Source organism: Cupressus sempervirens, chromosome 3, assembly GCF_028749045.1.
Source record: "Cupressus sempervirens isolate cs-2001-9-10 chromosome 3, ASM2874904v1, whole genome shotgun sequence".
In the NCBI taxonomy this organism is placed as follows: Eukaryota; Viridiplantae; Streptophyta; class Pinopsida; order Cupressales; family Cupressaceae; genus Cupressus; species Cupressus sempervirens.
Window position 1 is genome coordinate 257,335,198 of NC_143120.1, and position 16,972 is coordinate 257,352,169.

The 16,972-nt window shown below is 31.9% G+C and overlaps 1 protein-coding gene and 1 pseudogene across 1 annotated transcript; one reads left to right on the plus strand and one right to left on the minus strand.

Annotated features, from left to right (window-relative positions):
* The first annotated feature begins 8,712 nt into the window (after positions 1–8,712).
* On the plus strand, positions 8,713–9,678 carry LOC149565851 (uncharacterized; annotated as a pseudogene).
* Positions 9,679–15,543: 5,865 nt separating this feature from the next.
* On the minus strand, positions 15,544–16,743 carry LOC149565852 (uncharacterized). The gene is made up of 3 exons (XM_089817276.1): positions 16,541–16,743; positions 16,290–16,358; positions 15,544–16,160 (listed from the first exon to the last, which is right to left on the minus strand). The coding sequence occupies exons 1-3, from the start codon at positions 16,712–16,714 to the stop codon at positions 15,708–15,710; spliced, it is 696 nt and encodes a 231-aa protein (XP_089673402.1). The 5' UTR covers positions 16,715–16,743; the 3' UTR covers positions 15,544–15,707.
* Between the last annotated feature and the right edge of the window lie 229 nt (positions 16,744–16,972).

Genomic DNA, 16,972 nt, shown 5'->3' on the forward strand with positions numbered 1-16,972 from the left:
TGGAAAACACTATTTCAGAATAGAAAATGTATGTTCTATTGCATTTCTAAGAGAGGAGTGTCGATGGTTGAACAACTCATGTGCAGAGTTTATTGGGTTTTCTCTTGACCACTCTTTCAAGTGGTAGCATGTACATCAATAAGGAGTGAGAAATCTAGGTGCATTTGAATATCTAACATCCACGAGATAATATTTTCCTACATAAAGAAAGTATATTGTCAATACTTGAACCATTTAGCATAACCTTGAGTATATTAAAATGTGATTTGGCTTACCAGGGGGAACTACAAGTGGATCTGATCTAGATAGAGCTGAGGCTAGAACACGACTATCTACAACAGAGCCTTCCCAACCAGCAAGGCAATACTAAAACTTACAATCAAAGGAGCAGACACCCATAACATTTTGCAATAGATTCCCTTTTCTATCACAATATTTACCCTGTATGTTGACATTGACTCGCACTGGAATATGGGTTTTGTTGATGGCTCCAATGCAATCTTGTGGGATATGATACAGTGATCAAATGTATGCTCAAGTAATAATAAGATAAGGACAACATTCTAGACAATAAACTTGTAACAATGTGCGATTTACCTTGAAAAATGGTTCAAAATGATCCTTCCCACTAATTTTGGGAGGAGTGCCTAGACCAGGTGGTATGAAGTAATCTCTGTGAAGGGCTAAGGCAACCATCAAAACCTTGTGGAAGTACTAACTGACTGTCTCTCCTGAGTGCCCAAAGTTATGGGCAATCTTGAGGTTCCTTAGATTATGCCCAAGGGTGTGGAGGAACATCACTAGTTGTTCCTCTAACTTTAAGTGGATTGTATCTCTCAAGCTTCCTTTCAGCCTCAGAATATGAGCTAGAGAAAAGAAGGCTACCCTACTCATCCAAATCTGATCATGACAATCCACCTCATTCGAATGAATATTGTCTCTACAAAAGGAATTTCCTTCTCTTATTCGTTTACCCATTTGACTGCCTTCTCGGGCTACCAGTACTTTGGCTATGCCAACAAAAGAAAAAAGAATTGTGAGAATGCAAGTGTATGTGGTCTTCCTAACTATGTTTCCTTAGACCTCTATACTCTCCATAGGATCCATCAGTGACCTGAAAGGTGGACAATTTAAACACTATCAGTTATGAGATATCAACTATCACCTATCGAGATACAACATGATTATTTGTTAGCCTCGTTGCATTAAGAAGTCAATTATTTATTCAAATAAAGCAAGGAGTACCAACTACTGAGGATCATAAGCCCATAATGAACAAATTACAATAATGTGTCATTCTACTCCATGTAATCTATCTATACCAATGAAAGCATAAATAGTGATTCCATTTGTCTATATGTATAAACACATGTATGTGTATATGCATGCACACACACATGTATGCATGCAAGTATGTATACACACACAAGTATGCATGTATGTACGTATGCACACATGTATGTATGCAAGTACGTGTGTATACACACATGTATGTATGTGTGTATGTACATACACACACATGTATGTATGTATGTATGTATGCATGTATGTATGTATGTATGTATGCATTTATGTATGTACACACACGTGTATGCATGTATGTCTGTACACACACATGTATGCATGTATGTACATACACACACACATGTATGTATGTGTGTACGTATACATACACATGTATGTATGTATGTATGTATGCATGTACACACATGTATAAATGTAAAAACACATGTATGTATGTACACATACACATGTACAAACTATAACCTGAATTTGGGCTTTTATGAATGTGTTTTAATAAACCGTTGGGTCTGCTGAAACTGAGGCTCATCTTTTAGAAGATGAAAACTAGCATTGTTGGCAGTGGGAATAGAGTTTCTTTCTACATTGATCTATACATAGTTTGAAATCATGGCTTTTATCTATAAATAGTTTATGACCTCATAAGTATGTTGAATGATTTTGCATGGATCAATACATACTTGATATATCCATAGTTTAGTTGTTCATTTCATTGGCATGATTCACTTTGATTAATGGTATTGCATTGATCTCTCATAGCACTATACTAGAACTCATTGGATTGTTTTGCTAAACAAATTTGAACCATGATAAACTATGTATAGGTCAACTATGTATAGATAAAAGCATGATTGCCATGTTTTGCTATTATGATTGGCACTATAATATATACAGGTAATCACATGATCACATACTAAAATTTATTATTGAGCACATATTGAGCACATATTGATTATGTATAGATAAAATTCATGATTGCCATTGATCTATACATAGTTGATCCATACATAGTTTATGACTTGGCTCTATTTAATGGTATTGCATTCATCTCTCACAGTAGTATACTAGAACTCATTACTGGCAAGAAATTGTTACAAAGTTTTGTTGTTCATTTCACTGGTATTGATCTCTCACAACACTATACTGGAAGTTATTAGTGAGTATATATTGACTATTTTGTTAAACAGATTCTAAACAAACTATTACAGCATATATTGGACTATTTTGCTAAACATATTTGAACCATGATAAACTATGTATAGGTCAACTATGTATAGATAAAAGCCATGATTGCCATGTTTTGCTTGATTGACACTATGATATATATAGGTAATCACATGAGCACATACTAGAATTCATTATTAAGCACATATTGAGCACATATTGATTATGTATAGATAAAAACCATGATTTCCATTGATCTATACATAGTTGATCCATACATAGTTTATGACTTGGCTCTATTTAATGGTATTGCATTCATCTCTCATAGCAGTATACTAGAGCTCATTATTGGCAAGAAACGGTTAAAAATTTTAGTTATTAATTTCACTGGTATTGATCTCTCACAACACTATACTGGAATTTATTAGTGAGCACAAGTTTATGACTTGGCTCTATTTAATGGTATTGCATTCATCTCTCACAACAGTATACTAGAACTCATTACTGGAAAGAAATTGTTACAAAGTTTGGTTGTTCATTTCACTAGTATTGATCTCTCACAACACTATACTGAAATTTATTAGTGAGCACATATTGACTATTTTGCTAAACAGATTTGAAATAAATAGCTAGAAACTATTACAAAGTTTAATTGTTCATTTCACTAGTATTGATCTCTCACATCACTATACTCAAATTTATTAGTGAGCACATATTGACTATTTTAAAAATAGATTTGAAACAAAAAATTACCACATATATTGACTAAATTGCTAAGCAGATAGTAGATAGAAATAGAACCATGATAAACTATGTATAGGTCAGCTATGTATAGATAAAAGCTATTGATATACTTGTAAATTTCATTGCTATGAGTACAAAAAATTAAAACTTTAACTATGATATATACAAGTAATCAGAGTTAAACATACTGGAACTCATTTTTGAGCATATATTTTAGCTATTTTTCTAACTAGACCTACAACAAACTGTTACATTTGAATGAACAACAAAAACCCCAAAAAAATTCAGTATGCAAAGGTGGGTGGGAGAAGAGAACCGTTTAAAATCGTCGCCGCTATTCAAAGCAGAGAAACCCTAGCCACGGCCATAGAGAAACTGCAAAAAATACCACAACCACACACCACGGCCATAGGAAACCCAACAAACCTAGCAAACGTCACGGCCACAGGGAACCCAACAAACCTAGCAAACGACCATAGCCCAACAAACGCCAGGCCACAGCCCAAGAAACCCAGCAAGCCAGAAACCCTCGCCTTCACACAATACAACATGAAAATTTGTCATCTTCCAAAAACAACAAAACATCACAATTTCTATTCCAAAAACCTAAGGCAGATTTCACAGACCCGACGATTTATTCAAACACATTCATAAAAACCCAAAACCTAGTTTTCATTTCAACTTCCACCTATTTCCTCGAAGATATTTCTTCCAATTTTTGAGCAAAATTGGCAGACAAAAACCAAAATTGGGTTCTGCATTTGGTGAACCAAACCCCATGTTTTTCCTCCATAACCTGGTTTTGGCTTTGAAAACCCTATTCCGCGCCCGTTCTTCTCGTAACCAAACAAGGCCTTAGATTGTTCATTTTCATGCTTTTGATTAAAAAAATTAGTAAGAGGGTGGTAGTTCATAGAACAATGAGAGAGTATAAAGGGCCAACACTAGACACCATTAATCAACATATTAACAACACTTTAACAACCTAAGTTAATACAAAATCAATAGCATATTAACTACACATTAATAATAACTAGTACCACAAGACTAGATGAACCAGTACTCTAATTTACCTCTGTTAAAAAAAATGTTTGGAAGTGACTAAGCAACCAAACATGGTCAACATTCTCAAAGATTATCTTGGGATAAGCTCCCACAAAAGATGCAAGCTTGAACAAAAAAGAAATGAGGGACCAAAGTGAGTCATTTAAAATTTCCAGCAATAACCTAATCACATGGAGCAAATAAACAAAAAGGTATTATCACCATAGTTAAAAGATATGAAACCAACAACACATTGGCAACCACCCACAAAATAAAGCTAAGAAAAACCTTTGGAGAGGGCAACCTTGATAAAGATCTTCTTCAACAAAACAATAACATGGTTTTCATTCAGAGTGCCAACTACAATCTCCCTTCTCACCTCAATAGAAAAGGGGTCCACCTTAATAGGAACAACATGCCAAATGAACAATGCCATAAAGAAGCCATTAAACCACTAGTCATCAACCTTCTCATAGCAGAGAGCATAGAAAATCTCCACCACAATAAGGGAATCATCAACCATTCTTTGAAACCCAAGAGGGCCTCTACCTCAATAGGAGAGATGAATGTCTCTAGATTCACAATGGTAGTCACCAGCTCAATAGGTTACTCTTCCACTTCCATAGGAACTATGAAAAAAGAAGCCATCTAAATGTACCAAACCCACTGCACAACCATTCCTTATTCTTCCCTATTTGGGTCTAGAGGAACCAAATAGGGGAACCAAGAGGCACCAACCTTAACTTCATTTGAAATGTCACCATGCTCACTACATGTGAGGAGTGAGGACAAACCATGGAAAAGGAAGCATCATCAAACAACTCCAACCGATCCTTGCTCCAAGTTGGGCCAAAACCAAACCAAACAACAAAACACAACGTCATTTTTTAGCTTTTTTGGTTGGTGATTGACCAATTTTGTACCACTATTGGGACATTTCATTAATACTATGAGGACATTCAACCATAAGTATTGGTGTTTTTGAGTGATCGACTATTGGTGTATGAACATAGCAAGTTATAGAAGAACATTTTGAAATGACAATTTTGGACCACTTTGCGATCCACAATCCCTACAGGGAGATCCATGAATACCCAAAAGATAAAACCTTAGCTTAATGCTCCTCACTCATCTATGGAGGTACACCCAAAAAAATTAATATTTTAGGGGTTCTAGGTGCGCAAATTCAGCCTGGATGACTATTGGGACTTTTCTCCTAGTATTTATTTAATTTGTTTCCTTTTTATTTACTACATTAAAATATTATAAAATAGCATAAAAAGGTTTAGCCTTGATATACATAAAGCTTAAAATAAGGTTGATATATTTTTTACATTATAATTATAAATTTAAAATTTAACAAAACAATATAAAGTTCATAGTATATTCATGTCAAAGGATTATCTTATCATAGGTGGAATTATTTGTTGCTAGTTTTCCTTCTCCATGTTTCTTTTAGTGACTTATTTTATTCTAATTTAATATGATTTATGGCATTGTGAGTAAAATCATATTATTATGAGCTCATTAATTGAAGGATGATGGTCTTTGAAAGAGGAGCTAGTTTTGTCAAGTGCACTTCTTTGTCACCACAGCATATTAGAGACTTCATTATCATTTTGTGATGGGATAAATAGATCCTATATTGTAGAGATCAGTAGGACAAATGTTCTCAACTCATACATGACAATGAAATTCAATGGATTGCAAAATTTAAGTCTATGCTAAGGAACCAAAATCATAATCACATTAGTTATCACATCCTTGGGGAATCCTTAACTTTTTTATTTTTTTTTGGAATAGAAACAAATAATCAACTACATAAATATTAAAGAAAAGTCATATCAATCAAGGGCAAAAGTTTATATAATAAAACATTCAAATTTACTACATCTTATCAATCATAACTAAGTTTGTGGTCATTGAAAAATATGGTGTATTGTTAAACTCGATAGTTCATATTTAAAATGAAACCTTATCATCTAGAAAGGAAGATTGCTTAGTCAAACCTTTAATTGACATAACATCAAATGAGAAAATTCAATATATCTTAGAAATTGGGAAGTAAGTTTATTTGCATTGAAAATTATTATGTAGCTTTTAGTCTACAACTTCTTTTTAAAATAAAATTTTGTAGAGGTGTACATATCTCTTTTATGTAAAGAATATGGTTATGATGTTCAACCTTTAATTTGAGGCAACATCAAATTAAAAGGAAAAATACATCTTATGAACCATGAACTAAATTTGTGCAGATTTCCAAAAAAATACTATCATGATGGACATACCTATTTTACATTAAGAGAATAGTTGTGGTTTAAAAAAATAAAATTGAGACCTAAGATCAAATCAGTATGAAAAGTTGTTATAAAAAGTGATTGAAATGATAAAATATAATAAAATGAAATAGCATGAAATAATAGATTTAATCCAAGAGAGCAAGAAGAGTTTTACCATACAAATGATACAAGATCAATGGAGCAATACCAAAGATAAGCAACACAAGAGACAAAGATTTGATAAGGGGAAAGCAAAAAAAATCCCTTGTGAGTATTATGAATGAGGCAAAAGCCTAAGAATGAGAAAGAGAGAGAGAGAAGAAATACAACAAAATAGCTCATTTACAATAGCATCAAAAACTTGATGTGAATAATGGAGACTAGATGAAAATGAGAGAGAGAGAAGCACCTCTTTTAAAGAGATGAGAAAGGAGTTGAATGTCTTTGCATATGTAATTCTCATTTCTATGAATGCCACATTCATAAAAGGTGTGTGCAAAGTGTCAAGTTCCTCTTAAGGAGGAATATCTATTTTCCTTATTAAAGGAAATACAAAAAAGAGTTGTCCTCACAAGTGGACAATAGGACAAGAATGACATGTCCTTTACATGTGGACTAGAGGACAAATAAATAATACATAAGGGATACCTTGGTTTATCCCAATAAATAAATAAATACAACCAAGGAAAGATTATTACTTCTAACAAAAGTACATCTTATACACCATGAACTATATTTTTGTAGGTTTGAAAATACAATGTGTAGTTAAGTATAGAACATCATATTTATAATGAGATCTTGTTAAGGTACACATACCTCTTTGCTTGAAGAGGAAGGTTTTATATCCAACCTTCAATGTAACATAACATCAAATGAGTAGAAAAAATTCATCAAATATGAACCATGACCTAAGTTTATGTCAATTGAGAAGCATAATATGTAAACCAATCTAGAACATTATATTACAATGAAACATGTTGATATGCATACACCACATTTACATAAAGAGGATGGATAATATGATGAGTAGTTGAACCTAGAACTTCATATCTACAATGAGATATTGTCGAGATGCAAACACCTCCTTACCTAAAGAGTAATGTTGTTATACCTAACTATGAATTTGAAATTACAAACTTGTTGAACTTATCCTTGATTCACTTAAGGGCCATACACTAAGTGTTTGTATTGTTTCTCCCATTATTTCATAAGAAACTTGAATGAATTAATCTAGAATTTTTTGATCAAAATTTTAAGTACGGTTTTTTCTTACAAGTAAAACTATTTCCTATCATACTTTTGAAAAGGCACCAACAATGTGTTAATTACAATTCTAAAATTAGTTTAATCCAAAGCATCAACTATATAATATGAATTTCTAGAATTAAAAATTTAATAGGATCTTAAATAAAACTTTTGACAATCATACAAGACAAGCTCCTTAATTATCAATAGAATTTTTTTTATCAACCTTTATGTTAGATTGCAAGGTTTTGCAAAAAAAAAAAGATATTTCAACCTATTTATTTTACTATCTCATATTTATTCCTCAAATACTCCCCCCTTCATCTCAAATCAAATATTTGTTTATTTTATTTTTCTTCAATAAATCACTTAAATAAGAAACTTTTGTAAATAAATTCAATAAAACATAACAAAAAATAAAATGTAAATAGAATTGGACAATATCTACCTTCTTCTTGACCTACTCATCAAATAATATTTATATCAAGAACACTATTTTGATTAATATTTTAATAAGTTATCTAAATTACTCATGTCCATATTGAGATGATGTAGGAAGAAAAACCAAACCTCCTGAGTACAGGTTCATTTTTAAACACAACCATATATATGGAAAGATTCTCTACTCAAAGAAGTGCATATATTGTGTTAGTTTTAGGTAGTTTGGACAACTATTCATCCACATGTGATTAATTGGAAAATAATTGTTAAGATTTATGATAATTATTTGTTAATTAATTGACTCCTTCTAGAAGCCACTAGTAACCTATTGGTTAGGTTGTTTTAATCGAGAAGCCACTAGAAACTTCTTGGTTGAGTTGTCTTGATCAAGAAGCAACTAGAAACCTCTTGGTTAAGTGGTATAAAAGGGGATCAAGGGAGGCATTTGGAGAAAAAAATAGTACAGAGAAAATTAAGAGTTGAAGCATTAACAATGTTAGCAAATGAGTTTGCAATGATAGCAAACAGTCTTGTAGTGTTAGCAAGGGAGCATTGATAGCATTGGAGATAGTAGTGGAGAATATCGATAGGAGAAATTAGGAGGTTGTCTAAATTTTTCTAGTGAGAGGCAAGGAGTTTTGTATCTCTTGATTTGTTGAAGTTAATATATTTTCCATCTATAGAACTAGTTTTTCGTTAGGAGCTTTTCCAGGGACGATTTGTTTTTCAATGAATGCTAGTCTTAATTCATAGATTCTTGCAACACTCGTGGGAAAATGAAGCAAGAAAGCAATTGGATCTCCTCATCTCCTAGCCAAATGGGTTTTATAGGGGTAGAACAAGGGGACCTTCATGGTCCTCCTTTTGGGGAAGAAATGTTGTGAGGACATAATTGAAGTATAGGGATATAACTCTATTTAAAAAATTTAGACCAAAATGGGGGAATATGATTTGGGGGTGAATTCAAAGAGAGATAAAATGATGTTTTGCAATGGATTTGTGTTCTTGATGTGTGCAGATAATAGGGTGGTGTTTGACAGTATGAAGGGGGGTGAAATTGAGTTGAGATGTCAGTGGGTGTAGTGATGAGGAATAACTTATGGCCCCACCTAGTTTCTTGTGATTCTTTCCAAGTGTTGGTGAGATTGATTAAGGGTGCCCATGCTTTGGAGGAGGTGATAATATGGGAGTTGTGTGCTAAGAATGTGAGATGGAAGGAAAAGGGAAGAAAACCTCAATGGGTTAGGGAAAAATTACAGAGGAGGTGGATTGAATGCATGGGAGTCGGGGAAAATGTGTGCTTCAATTCATATGGGAGTGTAGAGATTTAGTTTTATAGTTTGTGTGAGGGTCTTGGCAATGGCTACCAAATTATTATGTTGATTTCATCATAAGCTTGGCATTTCAAAAGATCTACTATTTTACTTCCTTGCATCCTTTGCTTTCTCCATTATGTTAAAACCTAGTTTCTACATTCATCAAGCTTATTCAATTGTTATCCATTCTCATGTCTTTAGTAGAAAATATTAGTAAAATGAAGAATGGGATGCTTCAAAACATTGCTTATGTAGAAATACAAATTAAAAAACTCTTCAATCTCAATTTTGTAGGGTTCCCTTTTTAATTCTAAGAATATGTATTGTAATTTTTTAATTTTAAAAAAAATTATTTGTTATTAATTATCAAAGGGCATGAAAATAGGTCAAATAAGTTATGAAACCTATACTAGCACTTGCAACTTTGATGGGTGCAAGGGTTTCGATAGTGAAATATATAAAATGATGATACTATTGTTCTTAATATGTTCTAGGGTAGGCACAAATCAAAATTAGGAAAATCATGAATAATCAAGCAAGCAAAAAAGCACCTAGCAAATGTTTGACATAACACTTCTATTAGCAAATTAGCAATGGTCACTCTACCAAGTGATTGCCCTGATTCTTCATCATTCCTAAAGTAAGAAGGATATGTTTGGGAATAATACTATCCTTTCTTGTTATATCTATTGCATTTCAAGTGATCTCAAAGAACTCTATCACCAAGTACTCCAATACAATGAAAATGCAAAGAGGGGTGCCAAATCCATCTCTCTTAGCGTATTTGTCCTTTTTATATATGGCTAATCTTCATATAGTAAATTGAAGGTCAACATTGAGAAATTTGGATACATTATTTTTAAATTCACACAACCCTTTCTTCCTCCCTTTCCAGCCTTGGATCCTATCTCTGTTGTTGATTACTATTTAAGTTGAATTAACTAAGAAAAATTGAGAAATAATTCAAGTTTTGAGAAGCAATTCTAAGGAATATATATATATATATATATATATATATATATATATATATATATCTTACCCTTCTTATTTCCCTTAAACCCTCTCTATCTTTATCATGTTTCCTTTATTTCTCTTTAATCCATTATATATATGCATCTATCTATATATCACCATATATCTGTTCATTCTCTCTCTCTCTCTCTCTCTCTCTCTCTCTCTCTCTCTCTCTCTCTCTCTCTCTCTCTCTCTCTCTCTCTCTCTCTCTCTCTCTCTCTCCTCCTTGCCCAATTTACAATCTCTATAGCTCTATCCATCTAGCTATCATTTTTTATATGAAATGGGAAGGTTGACATTTTGAAATTGATAATTTAAAATTAGCTTTATCTCGTCATCTGTGACTCTTCCTCTCCTTCATATTTTATAACATTATATCTCTTATCTCTTCCTCTCTATCATACTATATATCACTATATCTCTTTATCTCTATCTTACCATCTTTTATTTTATTTTATTTAATCTCCTTATCTATCTACCTTTACATATCCTTCTACCTCTCCATCTATTTTCTCAGCTCTCTTTCTCTGTAGACATCTCTGTCTTCTAAGATATATATATATATATATATATAACTATTTGCATCTATAATGTATCGAGGGATATATATGTATGTATGTATATATGTGTGTTTATATGTGTATATATACATACATATATGTATATATATACATAAATAGATGTATATATACATACATACATAGATGTATATATACATACATACATACATACATATATATATATATATATATATATATATATATATATATATATGTATGTATGTATATATATACATGTATGTATATATATGTATGTATGTATATATAGATATATATACATACATATACATATATACATGTACATACATATATATACATACATACATATATATAAATACATATATATACATATATGTATATATATACATACATGTATGTATATATATACATGTATATATATACATACATGTATGTATGTATATATACATATATATATATATATATGAATGTATATATATACATATATATATATATATATGAATGTATATATATACATATATATATATATACATACATACATATACATACATACATACATACACACACACACACATACATACATACATATAGATATATGTATGTATGTATGTATGTATGTATGTGTGTGTGTATGTATGTATGTATGTATATGTATATATATATGTATAAATAGATGTATATATATATGTATGTATATATATGTAAGTATATATATACATACATACATACATAACTATTTGCATCTATAATGTATCGAGGGATATTTTTGAGCTATCATTTATGGCACTAGTCTTGTTGATATTAGAGCTCCTAGACTAATCCATTTCTTAGTGATGACATCTCCAAATTGTGTTAAAAGACTCTTCTTGTTAAATATATATACTTCATGTCCATTTTTCTGTACCTAATTATTTATTTTTCTCTCCATGTGTGTATAATGCCCTTTATATTTCTCTTTCTTTATCACTTCTTATTATAATCTATATCTTTAATATCATCCTTTTGTGAATTTTTTTTTAAAAAATGATTATATCCCTTATATAGAGTAAATTTTCCTCATTTAAAAAAAAATCCATAAGGCATTGATTATATTTGTATTTGTTTGATTGAGTTTATATGTAATGGAGGCTAAATCTTTCCAGCATGGATATTGACCAAAATACATTTACCATTGCTCTAGTTAAATTACCAAGCTTAGATGTTTTCCTTGTAAATGGTGGCATTATCAACTGATTATTTAGTGTTTGGAAATTCTAAACCCTATTTTCATACGTTTAACTCCTATTTTTGCTGGAGAGACAAATTTAATACAAATAATTGTGAGGGAGAGGAGGAAGAACACTTGTTATTATTTGAAGAAGCCGAGATAAATTTAGATTACCAAGGTCTAATGTCAATAGAAATGTGTATCATTGGTCTTCTAGCATACATTCCCTGATAATTATTGATCTTGATTGCTACATTGCATTAGAGCTTCTTTGCCCTTTCACTAGATGTAAATGAACAATGCTGACACTTGTACTACTTATATTTGAGGCAATGGCTTCTTTCTGTTTGTTTGAAATCATTACAATAGGAGATCAATTTGATGACATTCTTTTCTTACAAATAGGAAAACTAATATGGGATTGTAACCACATATTTATGCACTCTGTATGAAAGTTGTGATTACAATTATAAAAAAAAATCCCAAATTTCTCTTTCTCTAAAAAATTAGGGAGGGATAGCAAACATTTGAGATCTTCTCTCATATTCTATGATTTATATTCAAATAATGGGTAGAGCAACGAGATACTCTTTATCCAAGTTGGTGTTCTTAGTAGTTGGAAAATCATGAGTTGGGTAATTAAATGTGTTGTGCCTTCTTGAGGTCGTAGCAAGAACACATTAATTTTATTTTTTATTATATTCCTAAGACTAATCACATTGGCCAGCATCAACACATACTCAACTAGGGAAGTGCATAAAAGAAGCCATTGAGATAGCACTGCAGTGACAACTTGGGCTATTTTCCACCTTTTTTGTCCATTTTTCCCATTGTAAGACAGTCAAGAAATGCAAGCAAACTGGTCAAGGTTTTCCAAGGAGTGAAGCCTATCAACATAAATATAAATTTGAAATTAAATATAAAAGTATTAATTATGTCTTATAAATTTATTATTTTTGTAAAATGTTTAATTTTATTTAAATCAACTTAACATCTTATCTACTAAGTCATTCATAATTTGCATATGAGATAAGAAAGGAGAGAGAATCAATATAGGGGACCAGACATAAAAAAATCTTTTGTTATCCAACATAAAATATATTTAATTCTTCAAATATAACAAAGGATCTTTATCATAAATGTGTTATTGTTTACTTAAAAATGTTAACTAGAATAAGTTTAGAACATAATGTGAAACTTGCATAAAAGTGCAATCTATATAGGGACAACTAAAACATCACACAATAAGGCTTGATTCCTAGGCTAAAAATGTTAAATAGTTAAAGTTGACTTATTTTTCCAAACTTAATTCATGCCTTAGTATGTGATCTTTAATGGTGGCCTTGTCATATACCTTGATATTGTATGCACATCATCTATTGTTCTTTGCTAGCAAGGAGATGAGTATAAACATGATGCTAATAAAGGAGTTGGATCAAACTATTAAGCTAATTCTATTGTTTCCTATGAAAGTCATTGAAGAAGGAAACTGCCTCCACAAATACTGTTGTAGTTCATCTTCAAACTAACTACATTAATACATGTGGGTGTTGATGCATGCACTACATAGAGAATTGAGGGTTGTGTCTATGAGTTCAACCTGATACTATTCAATGACACACTAATTCCCAACAATGAGCATTGGTAGGTTTCGACGTTGAAGGAGTAATGGAAGGAAGGAAATATATTTTGTGTAGATTTATACTCTGAGATGTTGACTTCATTACAACATCTTCTAATTTTAATTTGTACTTGTGAATGGTTTCATTTTGGGGTCAATAAGGTAACATTATTATGGCTAGGTTTGACAATGTTATCTATGGTCAGTAATATCCAAATGTGATCAGGCATGATATGGACTATTTTTTTTCACTTTCTATGTTATCTGAGCACTCAAGGTATTAGATATTATTCTAAACAAATGATCATATTGCATTACAGATTGTTGTTTAGAATTGTATTGCTGATACGAAGCATCTATTAGATGCATATAAAGATTCTTTTACATTCTAATGATGGATCATGTAGTATGATCTGAAACATTGATGACAGAAAAACTTACACAATCATTCCCAAAAAACTGAGAACATCATACATATTCTGATTTTAACATTGATATATGGAGGATTAAGATTCATTAACTTTGATATATGAGGGATTAAAATTCAAATGTGATTAATGGATGACAATTTATGAGGAATAGTAAGAGGAAAAGAAAAAATACTTACAAATGCAAGTAAATTATTGAATTGGAGTAGTAGAGATGATAAAGTCAAGACTATCATTGATCTTGCTCTTACATATTTTAAGCTTCATTATGTATAATTAGATTAATCTTATACATGCATTTGGTATAATTTGGATAATCTATTTGTAGTGAAATCTATCAACGTAAATTTTTCCCTAAAACTTCAATTGTTTAGATTCAAAATTGAATCTGATTGTCAAACCATATAAATAATTTGAGGCATCTTTTAACTTTTAATTGTCATTGCTAGAACTTCTTTAGTTATATCCTCCAAAATACATCCATCCACCAATAGATTGCCTTCCACAACCATTTTTATACATCTACTTGAATTAGATGGGCAAAAAATTTTGAAGTGTGAAAAATATAAACACATTTACGTGGATGTATAGAAATATAGCAATAAAAAAAATATAAACTTGTAGCTTTTAATTTAAGTATTAATGAATAAAACTAATTTTAAGATTGATCAATATACTTTAAGATCTTTTAAGTCATAAATATTTTACTATATGGAAACTCACTTCGTCTTAGAGGAAAATGTTTATAATATAAAATGAAACTTAGTCTTTTAACAAAAGACAATGTCTATTAGCATAAAATGAAAACTCAATCTTCTTTGAAAAAAGACAATCATCATAAACATCATTGTCATATCTAAAAACTTATAACTAAATTGATTTATTAATATATCTCTACTTTCTTTAAAAAATTGCTTATCAACATAAACATCACATTTGTGCTTAATAAATTTTCCTAAATTTATATACTATCATATTTCTACTATTTCAATTAAACAAATTCATTAGTCTATAATACTAGAAACATTTGACTTTTACATCAACCTTCCTTTAGAATTACATTCTATAATCTCTTTTAAAATAAAGGTAGACATTAATTTGTTATTAGTCTCGAGTAAATATTTATTTAGCGAAAAGTACATCCGACACGCTTGACATACGATACCAGTCACTTTCGAATATGATAGTAAACTACCAAATTCAAGGAAAGAATGAATAAGTTTCCTTCGATTTCTTTTTCATATCAGAACTAAAGCCGGTTGGATGTTACAACACTGCCATGAAATATTTGACAAATTTCATCTGACAGTTCCTGACAAAAAGAATCGCACCCGCGCTGTCGAAGTAGTTGAAATCTTTGGAACTATATTCGAAAGCCAGCTCTTGCATTTAGAGCATGTCTTGAGTAGGTGACATACACAACCTGGCATACGTGGTACTTCACCTCCTTCGCCCCCACATCTTTCCAATACTCCAGCGCTGGATTTCTGTGTGCGTTTTTTTCTAAAGCCATGGCGGATTCTACTTTGTCCCACACTCCAAACCCTATTATCTGCTTCCCGTCGAGAGAGTCGAAGAAGGAGGCGGAGATCATTCCCTTGAAGAAGTTGAAGTAAGATCTGAGAATGGCGAGGCAGGAGTAGGAGAGAATGTCCTGTCTCTTCCAGCTGCAGTATATTCTCCTTATACTCACAATGTCTCCCAACAACATCTCTGCAAATGGAACTCCTTTGACTGTTTGTTGCGAAGTCAGGCGGAACCACCCCGAGTCAACTATTCGCACTGCACAATTCAGTCCCCTCGTAAATGCTGCTGCCTGCACATTACCATACTATTAGTCTCATTCTAAAAAATACTGTGATTTCAGATACATCATCTAAACAAATGAAGGTGACTCCCAGGTCCCTTTCTCAAAATTATGTCTGTGATCTAAGACAATACATACCTCAGGTAGATTTAGGACTGACTTGTCTTCATTTTGTGACCCATCTTTGTGTGCTGCAAATACGGCAGCCTGCATAAATAAACAGGGCGCCATTAAAAGGGAGGATTAAATAATGATTCTGGTCGCTTCTAAAGTTGATTCAATTGTGCCACTGTTTTAACGACAACGATCAACATTATGAGAAAATCTAATATCATTAAGACGAGGAAAGGCAAAAAGGAAATTGGAAAAGAAAACGGTGCAGCATATACCCATGAAAAGTCGAGGGATCTGAGAATGGCAACGTTGAGATTGTGTGTCTTTTCGAGGAGAGAGGCCACAGTAGCCATGTGAGCGACTGCATCGTCGATGTCGCAGCCATCCTCTGGTTTGAAGATGCCGAATGACATACTTTGGCTCTGGCGACGCTCAGTAGAAACAATCATTTTACTCCGGGTTTTCTACAAAGAGTATTCTGAACAATTTGATCTTGCAGTATGGTTTTTATGCATAACCAAAGTGGGGTATAAAAAGAATGCACATACAGCGCGTAATGGCGTGTAGCCATAGTTGGCATGCATATTCGATTCTTCTCACGCGGATTAAGAGATCGACACGCATATTAGGTTGCTGTGGCTTATTTACGCATATGCAACTTTTACGTTTCTAGTTGCGTGCTGACATTGAAAACGACGTTTTGCGGC